Genomic DNA, 23,294 nt, shown 5'->3' with positions numbered 1-23,294 from the left:
AAGAGGTTACCCAGGGGCTTACGGACAGATCACCATCAGCTACAGTTTGTTTAAAGTTTTATTTATACAAGTTTTAGCTGTCGTTACCAGATCACCTTTGAACTTGTCTTAGCATGTATTGAAGTTTAGTAGCTCTTACACTTTGTTAAACTGCTGTAGAAAACAGATGAGGCTCATGGTTGCATAGGAAGGTCTACCCTGTCCTAACAACTGATGTTCATAACTGGCAGCTGAATGGTACAGACTCAGATTTCCAAAGCCCCGGTGACAGCCACATCTGTGACAAGTTATGAAACAAATGGGATTGACTACGAATTTCTGTCAGGGATCTTTTTTTTTCTTTCTTTTTTTTTTCCTTTCTGTTTTTTTTTTGGTTTTTTTGGTTTTTTTTTTGGTGAGCCGCAGCTTTATAGTTTCTTTGGAGCGAGCTCCACAGACATCTCAGTGCTCTTCAGCTGATCCATGCTCAGTGGCGGCTCTTCTGTGCTCCAGGACTGTTTCACAGCCACATTCCTGCGCTCTCACTAGGCAGGACGGGGTCAGGAATCGCTAGTCCGGGTTCTCAACGAGAAGGAATGAGCAGGAGCAGAATACACCGGCTTACCAGATATTCTGAGAGGTGGAAGGAGAATGCTGGGTTAGCAAATGGTCTGGATGTTCTTGGTTTTGTTTAAGAAAAGCTAATCACTGGTCGAGAAAATAGATTTTTTTTTTTTTAATTTAATTTAATTTTATTTTAAACACAACCATCCTGCCCTGGATGTGCAGTTCCCATGACGGTGTTTCTACATGGGAGAGCGTTCCCGGGATTGTGAGCAGACGTAACTTGTACCTCCCCGATCCAAAGGGCCATTTCCCTCCCACGAGTGGCCGTCGGATTTAGTACCAGTTCATGAAAAAAAATGCTGCTTTGAACTCAGAGGGTTAATATACTTTTGATTTGTAATTTTTTGTAAAACTTTTTACAAGGTAGCATAGTATTTCACCAGAATACCAACTACAATCCGTCCATGGTCTGATTTTTATATAATTTAGTGGTGCTTTAGAAACTTTTGTTTGGTTGTTTCGGAGCTGTACAGCTCAGTTCTTCGCCTGTATCTACCTAAGACCAATGTGAACCTTTGTATTTTTGCTCCTAATTTTGGACTCAGTGAAAGTGTACTGTTTACATGTACAGAACTCCCGGCCCCTGTGTGTTCTGCAAGACCTGCTGTTGAAGAGGAAGATGCACCTCACCCAGTTCGTCTGCTTAACCAAGCCACAGCTTCACTCACCCACTGACACACGCACCTACCCTAAGGAAGACCCCACAAAATTGAAATGCCCTGTAAGCAATTTTGGGTTTTGCACAAGCTATTGTATTTTTTTTTTTCCAGTAGTCGATTTATGGACTGGCTGCAGTTCAAATCGAGAGCTGATCTGGCGCTCAGTTAACCGAAGCCAGAAGTCGAACAGGCAGAGTCGTACTGTGCTGCTGTTCCACCATCTTCCTCCTCCCACTGAGGCAGGAGGGTGGAAGCTGCCGAGCTCAGCGTAGGGTTCAAACGCCGCGGAAGAGCACTGGAGCCAACGGGGCTTGTGAGGAAGCCGGACGGGGGCGGGGGAGCCACTCAGCAGCGTAACTGGAAACATCCTTTACCAAACCTGGTGAAACCACCCAGGCCACCCGCTGGTTTCAGATGGAGGGTGGGAGCGGGTTCCCTCAGGGGTGGGGGGCTCCGCGATAGAGCAGAAGACGGCTCTTTGGGAAGTCGGTGCTTTCCCGAGGGTTCAGATAGAAAGCATATGGCACTTAATCCAGCTTTTAAGGTGACACTTTATTGCTTAATTGATTCATTTTGAAATGATATTTTTGCAGATAGGCACCTATGCAACTTAACGTGGCTCTTAAGCAGATGAGCACTTCCTCCTCAACGAGCTTGATAAGAGTTATTTGTGTTATATACTGTGGATTTTTCCAGTAAATGTGGCTTAATATTTTAATTCTTAGAATGTGTGTCTATTATATATGTGATGCAACTTAATTCTGTTCTGTTTGTGGAATGATTAGCACAGGCCAACTCCCTGTTCCCCTCACTTAACAAAGACCAATGAGCTGTTAATCAAGCTGTTATCTCCATGGTATTACTTGCTAAATGCACTGATTTCATAAGTATGTGGAATCCTTTTTTTTTTTTTCTTTTGAATCTGTATATCATATATAAGACTGAATCTACTTAATAAACACTGTATAACAAAAAGGGCTTTCTCCTCCACTGTCGCACCGCTGGGCGCTGCTGGCACCAGGCGCTCTCCAGCCGCTGCCCCTCGTCCCACCGCCAGCCTGCATTGCTCCCCAGCCCCAGCCTACGCGCTGTGCGAGAGGTCAGTGCCATTGGGCACCAAAGTGGGATCTAAATTTAGGTGTTAAAAGGGAAAAAAAAAAATATTTCAAGAATTTTGACATAAGCTGTGCTTTCCATTCCTTAACAGACAGCCGCGGGTACCATAGAGAGCAGCGTTAGCACTCACAAGTGGGGCTAGTCACAAATTTTATGCTTAACTTATATTTTGAAAAATTAATTTTGTGAAGTGTCTGTTTTTTGTGGAAAAAAATAATAATGGAGTTTTCATTGAAGTTTGTGGAAAGTTTTCCCTCTCCCTCATGGAAAGTACTGATTTTTCGTTACCAGCTTTATTCACTAAATATAATAAACCTTTGCATCCATAAAACGTTTACCTCAAAGCACTGTGTAGATAAAACTCTCCTGATGTGCAGCAGCAGCTGGCTGACAGGAGGGGCCAGGACAGAGCAGTCAAGTCGGTTTGCAGCTTTGGTGGAAACTGCCTTTCCACCTGCGCCTGGGCTGCGGCGCGGCGCGACCTGCACCTTCCCCAGGACGGCTGCAGCCCTGAGCGATGGCCAGGACCCACCTGAGCGTTCGAGCTTGTGTGTACTCACCTGGACAGCACATCCCAATGGCCCTTCCATAGTAATTCGTTAACGGATGCGTGTACACAGAGCTAACGCGAGGGGTTTGTAGCACACAGGTAAAGCGCCTCTCCTCTGCCCCAGCACAGGTTTAGTAACTGTAAGCCTCTGGATAAGCTCTGCTCCTAGGTTTCAAATGGAGCAAGGGAGATGGCTGCAAGCCGTGGGGATTAGCTGTGCTCCGTCACACCAGCGTGCAAACCAGCTTCCAGCACCTTTGGCAATACCTGCTGCTGCTTCTGCAGCGCCGTGGGCAGCGGCGTCTTGGCTGATTCAGACAGTCCCCTCTGTCCGCAGCCAGCTCCACCGTGGAGCCAGGATGTTCCAGCGCACGGCAGAGCTGGACCCCAACAGCAGATGGTCTGTGAGAGAAAATCTACTATTTAGCAGAGAAATACCACAGAGAAAAAACCACCAATTTACATTTGCTCTGTGTGAAATTCCAGCATTAATAGGGTTTTACTCTTGAGACCTCGAAGCTCCCCTGTTCTAGAGGTAACTAATCCTGACATCACCTACCAGACCAATAAAATAGATAATTATTGACTATTTAGTTTTAAAGCTTACCTAAGTAACAACTCTTACTTTTTGCATTCCTTACTTTTAGCTTATTTAGATTAATGGTGTATCTTTAACCACACCTGTGTCTGCAAACAGGCTGCCAGAGTCAGGAGAATATCAAGGAACTACCAAAAACCACAAAAGCCTTTTTTCTCCTGAAAAAAAACAGTGCTGGACCAGCCACTGCCCTGGCCACGGCTCTTGTGCTGGCACAGACCTGTGGCACATGCCACAGCATGCGGAGACACCGAGGTTGGCCGGAGCGAGGCAGATTTTAAACCATAAACCTCCTCAAGGCTTGGGACAGAGCTCCCTTGGCGCCAACGCAGCAATGCTGGGCTCGGCCCCCTTTTCCTTGTCACCATCACTTGTAAAGCGAGCAGACCCAAGCAGCCAGGAGGCTCCGCTGCTGCTGCCTTTGTGGCCACCAACATGCCAGCACCAGGACGTGGAGGAACTGGGAGAACAGGGCACCGGCGCTGCTGTGCCGCAGCACTACGCCAGCAGGAAAGGTCGATGTTACGGCCCCGCGCAGATCTCAGCCCCCCAGCCCTGCTTCTCAGTTCATGGAATCATCTACCGTCTGCCTGGTGGGAGATTCACGCCGTGACGAGACCAGAACCCCGACACGAAACTTAACTCCCGTTCTTTTCTTACCTAGAAGAGAGGAAGGGTGGATCAGCGACGTTCCGTTTACAGGCAGTTTCAATAAACAGTGTAACTGGTATCACGCTGTCACGCTCTTTAGAAAACAATTTCAGATCTGTTTATCGAGCAATTATGACAGCAACGTAACGGCACGTACGAGCAGCAGCAAGACCTGCCTGGCAGCACCGGGGCTGCTCACGGTGCCCATGGGCATCGCCCCAGCTGGGCAGGCAGCCCCGTTACCGGGGGGCTCATGCAGTCGCAGCCATCGCTCCCGCAGCCACGCTGCTGCTTTTGGAGGCTCCAGGGTATCCGAGTCCCAAGAGCCACACCGCATCTGCAGTAGGTGCACTGTCTTCAGTTATCTGTAAGTGCATAAAACACGATTTAATGAAGCCAAGACAGCAACACAGCCCACCCCCACCCCCACCGCCTTCATCATCTGAGCAGAGCTCTGGAACGCTCCCAGTTAAAAAACACGAGAGGAAAAGCAATATTGCCTTGGAGAGCACAGAGGATGATTTCAGAAAAAGAGGACTGAAACCACAAATGCAGGTTTTACAGAGTGTTTATTTTTCCAATACCACAAGGGACATACATGAGCAGACCCCCCCGAGGGCTCTGCAAACCAGACCAGTTCAATCTGCACACTACAGTGGCCCCAAAGGAGGCAGAGCCAGACCCCCAGCTCCACTCCCTATCTTTGGTAAGCAGGTTTCACACCTCCGCTCCGCCTCCACCACCACCGTCCTGTTCACCCCAGGGTGCGGGCAGGCGTGTTGGTCTCCCTCCCACGTCCCCACAACATGAGGCTGTCAGATGCACTAAGGATAAACCATTTCACAGACTAAACTTGTTGCATCCCTCAGGCTTGCATCTCAAATAGGGACTTGCATGTTAAAAAAAAAAAAAAAAAAAAAAGAAAAAAAAAGAGAGAGAGAGAAAAAAAAGCACACGGTCAAGGGAGGTAGGACAGAGCTAGAAAAGGGACAAGAAGAAAAAAAATGAAAATAAACCCCCTATAATTCTTGCTACTGCCTGCTTAAACAAGAGAGCTGACTTCTCCCCCCAGTGAAGCAATTCACTCGATTAGCAATCGCTCCAAAGAGGCAGAAAGTCAGTTTTGCTCTCAATCTATGGATGCACAAGGATGTTCACCTTCTTGCAATGCAGCTACAGCCATGCTCCAGGAGATCAGTTACAGCAACAACTGCCGGCAGCTTGGAGGAGTGACCAGTGAAGCGCACTCGACTCGGCAAATCCCACCAGGTCATCCTTGAGTCTGCACACCAGTCACCTGCACAACGTGGCATGGATGCCCAGGCAGAGGGAGGCTGTCAGAACCGAGACACACCTTTGCATGTTGAGCCTCACGTCAGCCAAGACAGAATACAGTGGCTCTGACTACAGATGCAGATTAATAACTAACAACCACTTTAATGCAATACTGCTGTAGAGCCTGAAAATCCAAGGGGGAAAAAAAAAAAAGAAAAAAGAACCCTTTATGTTCTATGTACATTACATCCATTTACAGAGTTGGCCAGTACTGTGTACAACATATAAATACATGATCAAACAGATGCATAGAGGATACTTACAGGAGCCAAATAATTCACTTTATACATCCAAAAATGAAAATATATTAAAAAAAAAGAAGAAAAAAACACTGCTTTAAATGTTAGGATGATCATCACACAGATGCACAGCTAGACGCTTGCAAGTGGTCAGATGCTGTCGTGTTCAAGTCCTCATTGCAGGGCTGCAATGCAGAGACTGCAGGCCACATAAACGAGCTTCTAGGAACCTCCAACGTTTCACACAAGTTTGTGGAAGTCAGCCAAAAGAGGCAGTCACATCGGCTGGTCCAAGAGTTCAGCCAGGCACACAGTTCCCCAGGCCACACATTTTCCTGCAGACCAGCAGAAGGCATCGGGTTGGCACCTGCCACTTTTTTTTATTTTATTTCTTTTCCTCTTCTTGCATCCTCCGAGCTGGCTCCATCCAGTATATGGTTCGCTGTATACGGCTCCACAGCCACCCGCAGCATGCGTCACTGGGCACCACGTTCTGCTGGAGCATCCAAAAACCGTACAGAACCGTCACGGCAGAGCAAGCTCTTTGCTTACGCTCACTGTGCAGCAGCACTTCCCATGCAAACCGAGAATGGAGATGGCAGAAAGGGAGAGTGGAAGACTGTAGGGCCTCACCTAGCGCAGCCCTGAAATAGAAAACACCCTGTTCCAGTTCCTTTGGATGTAGATTTCCTCGACAAGAGGGTCCACGGATTGCCACAGCAAACTGCCTCTCGCTCAGGTGTTAGCCTCAGCACGTGTATCAAAGCACAATCAGGATTTCCACAATAGCACGAAGCAGAAGGATCGCTCCAGCGGGGCGCAGCCCACCGAGATTGGAGTGTAACCGTGAGCAAGAAAGGGTTTTGCACTGTAGGTTTTAGTGGGAAGGCAAGTCAACTTTCCTCACCAAAACAAAGTGTAATAGCATTTCTACTATAAACAGAATAGTATTTTGTGTACAGGTTTTAGGATCAGTCATTATCAAAATACACACACTGAATATACAATTTGTCCCATGGCCATAATTTATTATCTCACCACAAGGCACAATACACAAAGCTTAGAGGGTCCTATACAGTCATCATGACAAAACGCCCCACAGCCTTTACACATGATCATGGCTTTAAGGCTGCACGAGCACTTGAACGGTATCTCGTCAACACTGCTGCTATCAGCAAACATCTGCACAGAAAGGGACGTATTATGGTTTGCAGCAAAGTTCGCTTTGTGGGTTAGCTGCATCATGCTTCCAGCAAGACTTCTGGGAAAAGCTGGAGTGTTGGATGAATAATTAAAGCTGGTGGAATTAAGCTGCAGCTTAGAAAGCTTCCCATAAAACGCTTGCTTGATATTGAGCTGAGAAGGTATGGAAGAAGGCTCCAAAGGGTGATTGTGTCCTTTCCCTGGTTCCCTTGAAAACTTAAAAAATGGCAAGTCCATAACCAGTGGAACACTTTGCAAATGCTCAGTCAGCTCCGTGGGGTTTTGCATTGCATCCTTCCGGTTCTCTGTGTTCCTCTTGGCTGGGCTGCCACATGCCAACACATTCTCATTTTTTATTCCTCCCAGGCCATTGGTGTGCTGCTTTGGAGTCCATTCTTCCCTCACAGCTGGGATTCCTTCTCCCGATGCACAGCTCTTGTCTACAGGAATCTGTTTGCTGGGAGACAAGGTTCCCATGGCTGAAACTTGATCCAAAGCTCTGGAGTGATGTAGTCTAACACTGGGTTTGCAAGGAAAACCGGAACCAAAGAGTTTTTTGCCTTGAACTCCAACATAATTTTTATTGACTGACACACCTCCCGTCTGACTCGGACTGAGAGAAGTTACAGATGGAGATAAAAACCGAGGCTCCGTAGAGGCGTTCAACTTCTCTGGACTTTTATTTGTGACGACACTTGCCAATGGGTTGTGCTGTGGCACCCGATGGACCTTGGGCAACTCCTTTTGCTCCTCAAAGCTACAGGAAGGAAAAGTTCTTTCCTGAGGGCCCGTATCTTCAGGCTTTTGAGAGGCACTTCCCACATTTGCCACTTGGTCTCGGCAGCTTAAAGTCGAGCCAACTTTGGAATGCTTTTCTGGAATAGACTGATCCTCCGCATCTGCTGCTCTAGGCAACGCTGCTCCTGATCCGCACTTATTTTCCTGGGGATCTATGGAAGACCTCATTGAGTGGAAGTCATCGCTCCTGCTTAGGGCACTCCCCTTTATTCCTACATCTGCAGAAGACTCTTTGCCAAAATAGCAACTGCTACCTCTCTCCACTTGCAGAGAGAGGCTTTCTGACTGCTTGTCCAGTGGTGGCTGCATAATTTCCACCTTGATGTTGGCATGAGATACTGGGAGAACTTCTTCCAGTGGCAGGTTCCCCTTAAGCAGCTGCATCACCAGAGGGTTGTTGGTTTCAATAGAGGATACGGGCCGAGCAGAACCTGTCGGCTGCTCAGCTTTCTGGGGCAACGATGCATGTGGTCCCCATCTCTGAGATGGAGGTGCAGCGCTCACCGCTGCAGGGAAGTCCACAACATAGGCCAGACTATCTGTTTCCACAGACGATGTTGTTCTAATCCTATTGCATCTCTCAGTGCTGCTGTGACAGGAGGAGTCTTTCCCAGCCACTTCCCTACAGCCGGCATTTCTGAAACATACATCCATCTCCACATTCTCATCAGGTACGTCACCTTCAAAATCTGAAGCAGTATCTGTTGTTTCACTGTGTGTACTCTGTATTTCATCATCTCCATTTGTCTTGAACTCTTGGGTCTCTCTCAGTGGCTGATGTGCATTTTCTGGTTCTGTTCTGGGGCACCTCTCCCTCAGCTGCCGAAGTTTTTCAGAGGTATCTATCCTTTTCTGAGAAATAAAGTCATCGTGTAAAGAAGGTTTCACCAGAGACTCTGCATTTTGTTCTTCATTGCTTAGTTTGCCATCACACTCTTTCTCTGCCTGCAAGTGTGCAAAGTTGCACAGCACGGGGACGGCTTTCTCCACTCCAGCAGTCACTGTTTTGGAGTTATCGCTATCAGCCACACATGTTTCGGAGCCATTAAATCTAAATCTAGACACCATTTCTGGCTCATGGCATTCTTTACCTCCCAATGACAATTCTGGCAGAAGAGCAGGACAACTGGAGGAACTTTCCTTTACATCAGAATGATAATCCAGCTGTACGGTGGAAGCACCAACACCTTTGAGTTCCAACACAACCCCATCTTCCATAGGACTGAGCGCAGCTCCCTGCACCTGAGAACACAACAGACCGTTTACTGGAGGACCCACGCATCTCAGCTTTGTACTTTGCCTCTCCTGTGACGCAACACAAGATGGGGTTTCGGTCCTTAGGTCACAGAGGAGCTGCTCAGGGCTCTCCTCCTGCCTCTCAGGAGTCGTGTTGTCTAAGGATGACCCAGTCAAAGCATCACAGAACTGCCTTCTAGGTGAACGATCACCAGGCTGAGCTTCCCCTGAGCTAGTGCCTGCAGCGCGTTCCAGAACACCACTTCCCTCGCTCTTTGAAGAAGAGGGCTCTTGTCTCGAAGAGAGGAAGGAATTCCTGTCAGCCTCCTGAGAAGCCACCTCGGAGTGAACCTTTTCTCCATTCAGATGGAGAGACGACAGTAATTGTGCTCGCTGTAGATCTGACGAACGCTTTCCATGAGTTCTCTTTGATCTCCGGTGCTCTGTATGGCTGCTGGATTCTCCTCCACCACCTCCTTCATCAGTGCTTCTCCCTCCACCTGGGCCACCCCCACCTCCAATGGCGGCTGTAGCAGCTTCTCGCTGGGCTCGGGCTTGCAAAGCACGGGCCTTAATGTCTGCGAGTGTTCTGGCCCCAGTCCTGCCCCGGCTGGAGGGCTCCGTGTTGGGGATGATCCTGGGGCATATCTGGTAAGTGGGCTGACCTTTAACCACCCAGGGTGGTTTAATACGTGAAAGTTGAATCTGAAAGAAAGGGAAAAGCAATTACTTCAGACAGTGAAATGCACTTCATTAGCATCCGTTCATCACAATTCTTACCATAAGAATTCAACGAAAATTTAAAATTCCAACTTAAAAAACTAATTTTGGCAGAGAAGTAGCAAGCTCCCTGTAACCTCTGCTTATGTGCTCTGTCATGTGATACATGAAAGCTCAGTAAATATTAACGTTGTTTTACCAGAGGCTGCAGACAAATACGAAATAAGTGATTTACATACAGATCTTCAGAAATCAAAATGGTCTCCTTTGCATCAGGATGACTGCCCTGAAGCTAAGATGGATGCCTCTAGTCAAAATGGGAAAAGCCAGAAGGAACACTAAGATTCTGCCCAAAAGGAAAGGAACTGAGAAATTACACAGGACAAAGAGCAGAATCTGAAGGACTCTTTTGCAAGTCAGCTAGTTTCAGGAAAAGTCGTTCCTGTATCGACAGAAATGCAAACTAACGGAGTAAATCAAGGTTACCCTGTGCTCTTGTGCAAAAACCTTGCCATGATTTTCCATTCTTTGCCTGTCTAAATAAGATTGTAAACTGTGGTATTCAGAGTTACTTAGCCAGCTCTACCAGTGAAACCCTTCCACTTCTTCGCTTAAGATGACAACACTTGACATTTTAATAATGTTTTGATGCTACTGAGCGTGACAGCCCCGAGATACCAAGCAGCTATAATTCTCTTTCCTACCCGGATGGGTGGGACTTTTGGCTCCTCTTTAGTAGGCTGTGGCTTTTCTGGGTGAACACTTTCAATTGTGTTACGAAAGGACTGACGATCTTCAAGCCGGGGCTTCTTTTCGGGGAAGGATGCAGAGGCAGCCTCCTCAAAGCATTTCCTCTTCTGGTCCTTGGACTCCCGAGCAGAGTACTCTGGGGGCAAACTGGGAATTCTGTTTGCAGCTGCCAGTGACAGATCCTCCGATTTACTGTGTGATTTGGAAGTCTCTGGAGAGAGGTGCAATTCTGAACTCTCTGGCTTCAGTACTGCAGCCGAAGGGCTCGTCAGGTCATCTTTCTTCAGGTCTGTTTCAGGCTTTGTCTCTTTATGAAGAGAGGAATCTGGTCCTACAGAAGCAGTCTCTTTGGAAGCCTCCATTTGCTCAGGTTCACGCAATTTGTACAGGCTCCTCCTGGCTCTGCATCTCAGGTCAGCCCGAGAGCGCTTCTTGAAGTGCCCATCTCTCTGCCGTGTAGACGGACCGCGCGGCAGTCTTGCTTCTCCTTTAACAGACAGTCCTGTCCTGTTCTCGGCATCTTCTTGCACCAAATTCTGCTCCTGGGATTCTTCTTGGGTCAAGCCCAACCTACAAGGCAAACACAAAAACCAGCTAAAAGCTACAGCCCATCCCAATTTAAGCATTTAATCTTTTACTTATAGTTGTACTGCACACAACTATACATAGTAACGCATCACAAAGCAGAGACTCATCAAAACCTTATTAAGTCAGTCTGCAATGAGATAACCTATACATTTGCTATCCCACATGACTATTACAGGGAATGAGAAAAATAAGAAAATGTAAAAATTATTGATGGAAAACGAGTCATATTAACTTGTCTTGGAAAAAAACATACACAGGCTACAAAATTCTGCTGTGACACAGCCAATTCCACCAAGGATTTCCCTGGTGCAACAGTCTGAATGTTTCACCCCAAAACCTGTATTTTTCAAGCAGTTTATGCTGCAACTTCTCAGGTATCTACAAGCAGAAACACACCCTGCCACCTGCATCAACACAGACAGAACAGGACACATGAGGTACAATTTCTCACTTTTGCCCATAGTAGTCCTCAAAGAACTTCTCTTTCCATTGCTCCACTCTCTTTTCTTTTTCCATCTCCTGCCGAATTCGAACTTGCATCTCGTGGGTGAACTCACCTACATGGAAGGCAAGAGACTGAAATTCAGTTCCAAACAAAAGTGATTCTGCAAATGCAACCTTTTGTGTTTTAACAGTACAGCAGCTCTATATACAAAGGACAGACTTTCTGTTATCGCCCTGCTCTCCACCCTACTACAGATCTACATGCTGCCAGCCACTCCTTACGGGCAATGGTCACACAGCCTCAAGCAAGTCTGACAAAAAAAAAAAGAATCATGTTTTTCCAGACAGAGGCCACCATTTAAGGAAAGATAAGCCTGACACTACTTTACACCTCAACCACTTCGTTCTGAAAGTCCCGTGGCACCAAAGGAAAATGCATCTTTGGTTTTTAAAGAAAACAAAACAAAAAAAGAAGACAAGTTGGGGGCAACATAGTCAGATAAGACTGCAGAATTGGACTAAACTCTCATTCATTAACTGTAAAAGAAAACAAAACAAACCAAAAAATAATCCCATGAGTACCGATCCTCCAGCCACCCAGGAAAGCAAAGCTGCTCACCATCAGCTAGTCGTTCTCTCCAGCTCTGCGCAGCGTGGGTGAAGAATTCATTATTCAGAGCACTGCCACTGAGACGCATCAGCCCGTCAGCCCCAACCTGACGGGGCAAACAGAAAAAAACATTTGCTCCAGCCATTCTGCAACCAAGAGGCGATGTGATGAAAACACTCCAATGCTGCACCCTCATACCTGTCTATCAACTTCTGGAAGGAGGTAAAGAAGCTGCTGCTGAAAGTGTGATGGGAGCGCATTAAAGGTTCTGGAGTTTATCAGAGCTCGCAGGTTTGTATTGACAAGAATGGAACCAGGTGTTTCAAAGTCAATATCTTCACCCCTGTTTCGTTTCATTTGCCCTGTAGTTTAAGGACAGGCAAATAAAATAATCATTGTCATATAAAAGTATTTCAGCATTACAGGCAAGAGTTTAATCTCAAACTACTACAGCAAAAGGAGCAAAATATATGAGAAAAGACTGTGGCATTGAAGTATGAAGAAAGACTCTCGAACACCAGCTAGCACACATGCATCTGGAATTTTGATATGAGGCCACATTTCTGTCATATTCATGTACAATTCTTGATGCTGCTCTTCAGACTAGGCAAACTTTTAAACTACTGCCTCAGTAACATTCAGGGAGGAAGACCTGGCTTGTGAGCCTCAAGGTCATCATACGCCTTCTGAAGGAAGACAGCCTCGCTGTTCTTTTCTCAGATATACACGGACTTCAACATTGCCTGCTTTTACGGCCAGTTATTTTTCTAACTTTAACCAGAAACACCTACCAGCTGTGGGCTTTCGGATACCTCTCAGAAGCTGCGGAGGATCCCTGTTTATTTCTGTCCTACTGCGCAAGGTGGCTTTGCACAGGGCCAAAGAGCTGCTGCTGCTGCTGGATGTGCTGCTGCTCTCCCCATCAGCATGCCTCCCTGTGAAGCCTAAAAGCAAAACGATTCCATAAAAATATACAAAGACCAACAGAAGCCCAACTTGGAGAGTGGTTTAACAGAGAAGAATTACGTGCTAATAGGAGATCCAGTATTACAGGCTATTGCCTATCTACCAACTATTTTGGTGGAGTTAAACGTACACAGAGTTCTCTGTGGTCACATGCATTCTCGTCAAGAGTTAAAAGTCGTCCTCAGGCAAACTTACAGATAACTAGGGACTACTGAATTATTATTAGAAATAATGTCATTAGAAAACCACCACAACAAAAGCAATGCTCACCTGAGGCAGACTCCATGTGTGCCCCATTTACTTTCAGGGGTGTTAAGACAACACGTGGCAGCATTACACCAGTCTTCTTCTTTTGTTTGGTTGTCTGCAGTCCAGAAAGAAACAAACAAAAAGAAAATATCCAAAGGAACAAAGACATTATGGAGAGGTAAAATAATCTTCTAAGCAGCACAGTCCTCAAAGAACTACCTAGCCCCTAGGTAAATCTTCAGGTGTCAACATGTATGAATAGCAGAGAATTCAAAAATACTTTCCTGTACTTGACTCCTCCCCACACTGCAAACTCCTCACCTAAGCAAACAGCCCTGTAACTCTTTGAGGACCTGTGCACAACTAATCCCTGCCACGCCAACCCAGCTATCACACAGTAATGGAAGCTCCCCTTGCGAGGCTTCACATTTCCCGTCAGCCCCACTTCTTCCTACCTGAGAGGCGGTTCTGTAGCTCTCCCTGGTAGTAGCAGGTCCCTTGCTCTGAGATTCAGTGGAACACGAGGCATTAGAGGAGGTGTCATCAAGAGACACTGAAAGAAATGGGCACTCAGTCAGACACAGAAGTAGATCCTATAGTTTAAGATTAAATGTCATTAGACACTTACCATCATTATCACCACTCACAGTGCTTGCTTCATTGGACTCACAGCTTTCTGCGTCTGCTGTATCCTCCAGCTCCTCCCCTTCTGGCACAGACAGATTCCGGGACCACTGCAAGGCATCCTTCTAAATGGGCAAACAGAACCAGCATGGCTACGGTCCTCCCTCCCAACCACTGGGAACAGACAGTTTAGCGGATATAGTTTTTAAGCTTATTTTTTTTATCTTCCCTATTTTAATCCTTGATGCAGAAAGGTATTTTAAAGTGTATTTAGGCTCATAGTGGAACAGAAGTCATATAAACTATTAGCACGCTTCATAGACACCTCCTAGTTGAGTAATTCAAACATACTCAAAATTCATAAGGATAATAACTGATTGCAATTTTCTGCAAGCAAGCAGCTTCTATTAAAAAGAAGTATCTCATTCTTACTATAAAAGAGCAGGTAGCGTCAGGATAGCCAAATAATAAGACAGGGAGCTTAAGAGTTGTATTTGCTATTTGTATAATCAAAGCCATTTCAATGCCATCTATTTTCAGCAAAACACAACAATTTAACATTTTCTGATATCAGGGGAAAAAACCAAAAAACAAATGAAATAGCTGAGATACCTGTTGTCTACCATGCTGACATTTATCAGGGAACCCAATGGTACAAAACAATGCAAAAGAAAAGCCTAAGACCAGAAACATTTTCAACATTTAAGATGAGCAGGACAATAAACTAAAAATAAAAAACATTCCACAAAGATCTCAAGATCTGAGGAAAATGGTGATGCTAAATAGACACAGAATGCAGTGGAACACAAAACAAACAACTAGAAAAATGAATTCACATTTTCCTATCAAGATTTTACTTGTAGCTACAAGCTCTCAGACCAGTTTAATTTATTGGTTGGCTGTGTTCCCTTGAGGCTGGCAGAAAAGGAGAGCATGGAACTGTTTCGATAAGCAGCCACCTGAGTTGGACACCAAGTACTGGAATAAGAGGATTTACCTTCTTTGTGAAATTCAAGAAATAATAGTTTTTTTTTTTAAAAAAAGGAATTATTATGGCTGAATATAGCTGAAAGGTACAAGCTCTAATGAAATAATGAATTCCAGACACCCTTTCACATGACACTCTCACATGCGGCACATCCAGCTCATATGATGCTCCGTGGCAGTTTAACACTCAGCTATGCGTAACAAGCAGAACTTGCACCTCGGCCCTCAGCTGCAAGCAGGAACTCAGCATTTACCTTCAGTGTGAAAAGGCTGATGCGTCCGGGCAGTTTGTAAAAGAGTCCATCACCTCCCCTGGAATTGGAGTGGAGCATGGCGTTGAGGCATGCTAGGGGAGAAGTGCCACTGAAATAGAAAAAGAAAGAAAACATTAAGTGTTAAGAAATGGCCTTATCAAGAAAACAGCCCGAAAGACCTGTTTAAACGGGCATCATTTAGCTGAGGGGAACCGAGATGCTGCTCATGAACTTTACGGGGTGGGCACCTCAGTCAGAACAGTACTACCGTTATCCTTTTTGACCTGTACATCAACCTCAACACATCACAGCGAAGCAACCAGCAGAAAACAGGAAATGTTACACCAATTTTAAAGTTACTCTCAGTCCGTTTTAGATGCTTAACAAATTTACCTGTTTCCTCCCTTTCTCTGCTTGAAACTTTCAGAGTTGGATTGATTTTACAAAAAAACCCCAGAATTCTTTAGCAGTAGAGAGATGTAAACAAAACCAGCACAAATTTTACACATATGTGCGTTTCTGGAACATCTTCCCTCACATGTCACAGACAAAATTGCACTAGCAGAGTCAGACAGACAAGGTCTGATGTGCTAATTTGTCACGTCCTACGTAACTCCCTGGTTAAAGTAACCTTCCTACACTCACACTGGTGGAACTTCTGTGCCACAAAATCTCATGTTTTCCAGTAAGTTACACATGTACAGGCAGAAAGTTACCTGGAAGAGACATTAAAGCGGTCTTGATTTCATTATTATTGAAAGTGAAACTAAAAACTGGATTGAGATAAAATATTTCAAAGAAAATCTTTCTCAAATTGAAAACTTAGAACAATTTCCATTTCCACCCTGAACGCGTTTAGTTTTTGGACATTTCTTCACAAGCCTTGGCAACAGAAAAAATTACTCTTTTAGATCCTATGAAAAAAAAATTCCAGCCTTCTGTCCTGTTAGACAGTGTTTTCCCTTCTGTGTTCAACAGACGCTCCAAGCACGCTAACCAGCCGCAGACTGCCTTCTCAGAATGGCAAAATAAGCAGTTTTCCTCGAAATGAGAAAAAAAATTGAGAAAAAAAAATGAGAAAAAAACCCAAACAGTTAAGAAACTCTCCTAGGAGCTAGGACTCAGCAGTGGTGCTGGGCCCAAGTGTCCCGTCAGCCACGCGGGACCATCAGTGCCACCCGTAAGGAACGCTGCCCCCGCAACAGACCAGTGTGACCCCCAAACCAGGGAGCAGTGCCTCAGGGCTGATTCAAAGGGAAAAACATCTCGAGCCCCTTGAGCCATTTCCTCCAGGAAATGGAGTTTCAGGAAGGGCTGCTACACAAGTACCAGCAAGGTCTGCTGCATATTCAGCCAGGCAGGATCACCGCCTTTATTCTGTGAACAATTACACTCTGAAGAAAACAGCCCTTTCTTAAAGCACAGAATTAATGACTGGGGAAGGAAGAGCAGACATCCCAAGGGAAAAACACCGACCTTTAAAGGAACGATTTTACTCTGTGAGATTTAACTGGACACATGCTCCAAAGTCTGGTCTTTAGTAACATACTGTGACAGTTCACTTGTCAAAATGGGGAGAGCACCAAGACAGGTTACACGTGTGAAAAGAGACCTGCTACTGCCTTCAGCAGAGGACAGCCTGTGCACGCAGATCTTCAACTACCTGCTTAAGTAACAGGACCGATGCAAGAAAGGTGTGGAGTATTGACTACAACAAAGCTATATGAAGGTCCTCATTAAAAGCCTGTCTGAATTAAGACTCAGAGCTGTGAAACCACTGCCTGCATCCACATCGGTGAAGATCTCCTCAGCAAGGATCGCCAGCGGCACGTGGGCGTTCCAACAGCTCCAGTGTCGATGCAGCAACACATGCCAGCATCGTCCCTTTCCAAACAATGGAACTCCTACACATGACACCTCTGTATGCATCACTGGTTTCCACTATTCAAACAATCTCAGCTGTTTCCTGATTTCAGACACAAATAAGGAGCAGAAACAAGCTAAAATTTTGAGTTGTTAGGTCCCAGGACTTAGTTTACCTTCTGTAGCTGGGCAAAGTACAGGTTCAGGAAACACAAACACCATGGTAGAAAAGAGTCCACAGAATCAAGGTGAGGGGGAAGCAAGACTAGTCCACACATCTGGATTCCCAAGCAGTCAACCACTGTGCAGCAGCCAAAAGAGACTGCTTTTGCTGTCTCTCAGAGTCAAACTTGCTTTTTTTTGCCATGCAGCACTAGCTGAGGCATTTGGGCTATCATGGTTACCTATTCTTTTGGATCTGCAAGACACACTGCATCTCTCTTCTACTGCTGTCACAGGAATTTAACCAAGGGAAACAGCCTCCCACTCCTAGCGTTTCCAAGGCTCTGTATCAGGTTCTTTTCCATATGAAATCCACTGTATGGGCATCTCCTCCATACAGTGTCAAGAGCCGCAACAGTGTGAGCAGCGCTACCACAGTGCTCGAAAATCTGAGCAGAAGTTAGTATAGTAATATAAAATGAAGACTTTTACGAGTCTCCTAAAACATAATGTCTGCTCTAGAAATGAAGCATCAGAGGAGACCAAATTAAACTGTTCTCAAACTAGAGTCACAATAGCAGAAACTACTGAGAGCTACTTATGAGAGAACCATACAAGTGGTAAGTACAACACAATGCAGGAGTCTGATCTGCAACAGGCATTTATTTTACAATAGATGGATGAAGGGGACTCTGTACATTATCAAAAAATCCAAGAGCAGCTTCCAGTTATTGTCACAGACACTGCCCCCCCCCCCCCACAACCTGTATACGAATGTCTATACTGTCATCTGAAACTACAAAGCTAGAAAGATAAAAAAAGGAAGAGAAGTGGGCTGGAGATGGGGCAGAACTGCACGAAGCAACACAAGCCTTCATACGCAGTCTCTCCCATGCTCCATACTATGTTTTAGACAAGATCATCAATACTAACCTCATTTCCTTTAGTCCTTCAGCCTCTATGACCTGCAGAATCTGTTTTGGGGTCATAGGAGCATCAGAGTAATTTTCCAGCACCTGAAAAGACAGAAAGACCACGTGTCATTACAGAATTTGCTTCTGCTTTAACAGAACTGCCCCATAACTGTGGTTCAGATCCAATAATGTGCCTCTTAAAACTTTATTCATCTGCAAAAGACACACACTAAAAATTTCAGAGTCACGGTAAGCACAGCAAAAGGCTTACCTTTATCTGGTCCCTAATTAACTGAAATATAAACATGAAGGAGAGAAAAAGAAGAATTTGGCCTTGACCCCATAGCATGAAACCAGTGGAAGCTTTACCACAGACTTCAATTTAGGTTAGACCGAGCTGCTGCCACGTATGGCCTTCAGAACTGCTCGGTGGTTAGCAGCCCTCAATGTAACATGTTCCCCCTGCCATACACCTTCCTACCTTTCAATAAAGCATCCAGTATTTTTCTGCCCCTACAAGTATTACTGTACAACTCTATAATTCAACAGCATACCTTCCTTGGATTACTGCATTCATTTCATCTTCGCTCCATCTCAAGAAGGGTACCATGGGTAAGAGCCAGAATTCTTGTCAGAGAAGGACAGAATTCAGAAAAGGACAACAATAACAGTAAAGGACGTGGAAAAAAGTTATGGCTAGAGACACTAAAAAGATTTGCATAGCCTGCCTTTGAAAGAAATGAGTAAAATCAAATATTAAATAGGCAATACAATAAGTAACAACTCATCCTTTCATATATTACATGAAGAATAGAATTGCCACTTACAAGCAAAGAACTAAAGAGGCTATTATTTAAAAAAAAAAAAAAAAAAAAAGCCTGTGGAACTTACTGCTCCAAAACATCTAGAAGCAAGAACTCAAGAATTCAAAACCAGGACCGGACATTTCTGTGGATAAGATGATTACCCACATAAACAGGAAACAATGAACAAAAATAAGCTGCAGTAGATGTAAGCCACGATGTTTCTTTGGGAGCAGATTACCCTACAGCTGCCTAACACGCTGTCTCCTGCGCCTTCCATTGAAGCAGACAGCGCTGCTCTCTGAATGCAAAAGACACTGAACTCAACAGACCTCTGGGTCCGACTGAGCAAAACGGCTGCGATACAGGCACAGGACATGGCCTGAAACATTCAAGAAAAGCTGCAAGGGGTATTCACTTGGGAAGTTTTTGATCGTAACTGTGGTCTAAATTCCCCCAACGTAATGGCCACGATGATGCACGGTCCTGATTTCATTTGTCACCATGCTTTAGAGGAGTCAGCAACACGCTATCTTTCAGTCTGACTTGTGGGAGAAGCCATTGGAGGAACCCAAATGCCCCATTTATATCAGTGACATCTAGAACTGAGTCACTGCAGCACCGTGGCAAGGCACAAAGCCCAGTCTGCCTTCTGAAGTGGCATGAACAGGACACTTGCAAAACAAAAAAAAAACCACCCCAAAAAAACCAAGTTGTGCAGTGCAACTTTTGCAACTCCACACCATCTCCAACATCCACAAGTAAAAAAAAAACCCCAATCCATGTCACTGTAGTTCTGCACTTCAACTATATTTTGTGATAAAAGGAATTTCTTAAATCATATCCAGCCAACACGCATTTTTCAGATGCTTGAAGATCATAAGCATTGGTGGTGCTAACCTGGAAGGGGATGGAAATTTGAGAACTACGTAAACTGAGATAAAGCACAATGAAAACACAAAGAGTTTAAAGAAAAGATCAAAGAAAGTGATAAGCCATATTCAGAGGGAGTACACAGTTTTAATTCCCAGTCAATACAGCTCTCTCACCCTTCTTCCTCCACTAATCAAAAAACCTCCATAGGTTACGTTTCCATGCCTTCCTCGTGAACTGTCACCCCCCATCACTCAAAGGGAGGAGACAGCTGACAAGGGGAAACACATCACTCCCAGGCTGAGCGCAAGATCCACAAAATGGAACATGCCGGTTTTGAAATAGAAGGAAATTCTCCACAGCTTATAAACTCCCTCTCAAGTGACACGCACAGCAAGCGAAATACACAGCCTAAAACTGAGCATCAACAAGCATTTACATAAAGATAAAAGATTCTACACTCAGGGGAACAATTTCCAATCAACAGCTATATTAAGTGTACAGGCTGCTTAATGGCAGAAATGGGGGAAAGAAGAAGATCCTGCAGTCCTGCAGCTTTAGCCACCAGAAGCCGGACTCCTGTCCCAGCCCTCTCCAGCCTGCCAGCACCACGTCAACCTTCCATCAGGAGCTACACCTTGAACAACATTAGCTATTTCTTACCCCCCAAAAAGATTTTTTTTCTCCCCTCCTCCACTATTTATAATACTCATAGTCAAGTGTTCCTATGCCCCCAATGATGGAAGTTTCCATCACTCCCCCCATCAGTTTACCGGACAACCAGCTCTGACAGCACTTGTTGAATAGTCCTACGGCTCTGAGTGTTCAAACGAATCTTTAAAGGCTTAGTTTATGGAATGTGTGTAGTATTAGGTCTGTAGGAGCAGCAACACTGAAATACACTTTTGCTGATGATTCTCAGAAACAAAGAGAGAGGAACACAAAATACAATAGTGTGTGTCAGAAAGGAAAATTAAAAGCATTTTGACAGGGAGCACATGTAAGACAAGTTAAATAAAGATCTATTTTTAGTGGATTTACAATCAGTCCTGCAAGCTGGAAGTGCGGCTACGCAACTGTAGGTCTAAGTGGATAATCTAGTATGAGATTGTTCTATTTCTGGTTCATCAATGGCTCTAAGATGCTGTTGAGGCTTAGACATCTCCTGTACCCACAGTGCCTATGCCTGAGGTTCTGACCAAACGACAGGAGAGAGGAGCTGTGTGAAGCGATCCATCCCTCTGCCATCACACGGGGTGAGGATGCGTGTTAGGAGACTGCTTCAGAGTCGCAGTCTCACGTGCTGCTCTAGGCAGCCTATAAATACTGTTTTGGTTTTTTTTTTTTTTTTCCACCTGTTAGAGCTCAGAACATCTGAATGAATGCAAGGTCACCCAGTACTGCCTCTGCCCCTGAGGTCACCTACGAGGAAAGCATCCCTGTCACCCGCAGTGACGTGCTTGGCTCACAGAGCCAGGATCTTTGAGAACTGCACGATGAAGTACTAGAGCACCAGATTCCTGCAGTGAAGTTCTACAGCAGCTGGCTCGTGCCCTTCTCCAGTTTTTCAAGCTAAGTCATGTGCATCTAAAATATTATAATTTACACACAAAAGATTATGCAAGCTGCTGGAAGATAGATGCTTGTCCGATTAGGTTTCCTCCTGGCAAGCAGTAAGAAAACACTCTGACAGCCAAACAAATCTTACTCAGGAGGAGCACCAAGAGCTATCCTGAACATCCTCAATACCAGACATGAGTCTCAGCTGGACTCACCCGTACTGCTCCTTCTGAATGTTTATGTGCTCCAATGTAACCTGGCCCAGCAAAGCCAAAATAAATACATGCACAAAAGAAAAAACAAAGGAAAAAAACCACCCTCAAACCCTGTAAATCCATTTCTACACGTCTACTACAGCCAGTACACTCGTATCCTCACAAGCCGAGTACCACTGACAGGGCTACACGGAGGAAACTGCAGAGGTTCGTTCATGCCGACAGCAGGCAGCCAGATCATCCCTTACTCCACTCCTGTACCTGCACGGATCTGTGTCACTGAGAGGGAGCAGCTGCTAGGCAGAGGCCAGAGACAGCAAAGCTCCTTCCAGCCAGCTGCAAAAGCAGACAGCAGCGACCATCAGCACTCCGTGCAGGCAACAAGCCCAAGCACCTCCAAACACAGACCTTAAATAAAGCTTCTGACTGGTTTGTGCTTGCTACCTGAAAGACACAGAAGTTATTTTTATAATTCCTGGTCTATAAACAGGGTTCAAGACAGATACGGCTCACAGGCTTCATGGAGGGAAATCACTCTGCTCCCATTGCGATGGCCGAGTGGCAGCACCGTCCCAACAGCCCTACACAAGCACCATCAAAGCAGACCTGGGTTTGGAAGTTTAAACCGTCAACAAGCACATTCTTAAAGACAAAAAAGACCAAGGTACACCCGCAGCTACGTCTCCTAAAGGGAAAAGCAACAAGATAACGGCTGCTGGGCGCTGTGGACACCAGGCTCAGCACAGCCGTGGCGTGGGCAGGCACCGAGAGCCGGGCAGGCACGGCAGGCGCGCTGGGCTCTGCCGGGGCTGGGCCCAAACCCGCAGCCTCAGGAATCAAACCAGAAACTTTTGACAGCGGCGCAGCCCCGAACGGCGGCCGGGCCACCCCGAGGCTGCGCTGCCTCCCCCGCGCCTGAACCCCTGCCCGAGCCCGGCCGCAGCCCTGCCCGTGCCGGGCACCCCCGGGCAGAAGCCCCGAAGGGCCCGGGACGGCACCGCCAAGAGCCCGGCCCGGGGCCCGCCACGGCCTGGCGGGAGGCAGCGGCGGCCCCAGGGGGAGCCCCGCATTCCCCGGCCGGCCCCGGGGCTGGGCTCGCAGCGCCCCCGCAGCCCCGGCCCCCCCCGCCGGGTGCTTCCCCTCCCCGCCGGGCTGGGGGAGGGAAACAACCAGGGAGGGGGCACCGGAGCGCGCCGACCGCGGGGGGTAGCAGCGCCCCCGGCCCAGCCCCCGGCCTCACCCCGCCCGCGGCGGCAGGCGGCCCCGTCACCGCGGGGGGCCGGAGCCGGAGCCAGCGCAGCCCCCGGGCGGGGGAGGCCCCGCCGAGCCCCGCGCCCCCTCCCCGGGGCCCGCCCAGGCCCCCCCGCGGCGGGGCGGCAACCCCCCCCCTCACCAGGCGGGCGGCCTCGGCCCACGTGCGCTCCTTCTTCCTCCGCTGCTTCATCTCCTTCATCCTCCTCCCGCGCGGGCGGCGGCGCGGCGGGCGCGGACCGTTAGGCGCGCGGGCGGGCGGGCTGGGCGGCGGGCGGGCGGCGGCGGCGGGGGCGGGGCGGGCACGCGCGGGCGCGCGGGGCGGGGCGCGGGGCGGGGGCGGCTCCGGGCGCTACGGGAGGAGGCGGGGGAAGAGGCGGAGGCGGCGGCGGCGGCGGCGGCGACTCGGGCCCGACATAACAACGGGGTCAAAGGGCCGGGAGCGGGGGGGAGGGGGCGGGGCTCGGCGA

General features: G+C 47.0%; 2 protein-coding genes across 3 annotated transcripts in view; one reads left to right on the top strand and one right to left on the bottom strand.

The window, feature by feature from the left end:
• Window positions 1–23,294, top strand: part of BCL2L1 (BCL2 like 1) — a 198,280-nt gene that overhangs the window by 1,414 nt on the left and 173,572 nt on the right. The gene's annotated exons all lie outside the window — the stretch shown is intronic.
• On the bottom strand, window positions 4,731–23,121 carry ASXL1 (ASXL transcriptional regulator 1). Of its 2 annotated transcripts, none has more exons than XM_056354075.1 (12): window positions 22,967–23,121; window positions 18,142–18,224; window positions 15,184–15,292; window positions 13,947–14,067; window positions 13,774–13,871; window positions 13,340–13,433; window positions 12,895–13,047; window positions 12,302–12,465; window positions 12,113–12,209; window positions 11,501–11,606; window positions 10,416–11,031; window positions 4,731–9,696 (listed from the first exon to the last, which is right to left on the bottom strand). In XM_056354075.1, the coding sequence occupies exons 1-12, from the start codon at window positions 23,024–23,026 to the stop codon at window positions 6,784–6,786; spliced, it is 4,614 nt and encodes a 1,537-aa protein (XP_056210050.1). In that variant the 5' UTR covers window positions 23,027–23,121; the 3' UTR covers window positions 4,731–6,783. The 2 variants fall into 2 exon arrangements, with proteins under 2 accessions (XP_056210050.1, XP_056210051.1); XM_056354076.1 differs by lacking the exon at window positions 22,967–23,121 and adding an exon at window positions 18,677–19,606.

The sequence above is a fragment of the Falco biarmicus genome, chromosome 10 (assembly GCF_023638135.1).
Source record: "Falco biarmicus isolate bFalBia1 chromosome 10, bFalBia1.pri, whole genome shotgun sequence".
Lineage (NCBI taxonomy): Eukaryota > Metazoa > Chordata > Aves > Falconiformes > Falconidae > Falco > Falco biarmicus.
This window is presented reverse-complemented; position numbering and strand designations above follow the sequence as displayed.

Coding starts and splice junctions, on each gene's coding strand:
- ASXL1 (XM_056354075.1), bottom strand. CDS start 23,026: ATGAAGGAGATGAAGCAGCGGAGGAAGAAGGAGCGCACGTGGGCCGAG. Junction 18,225..22,966: donor GGGCCGAGGCCGCCCGCCTG/GTGAGGGGGGGG, acceptor CTGTCTTTTCAG/GTGCTGGAAAATTACTCTGA. Junction 9,697..10,415: donor CAAAAGTCCCACCCATCCGG/GTAGGAAAGAGA, acceptor CCTTTCTTTCAG/ATTCAACTTTCACGTATTAA.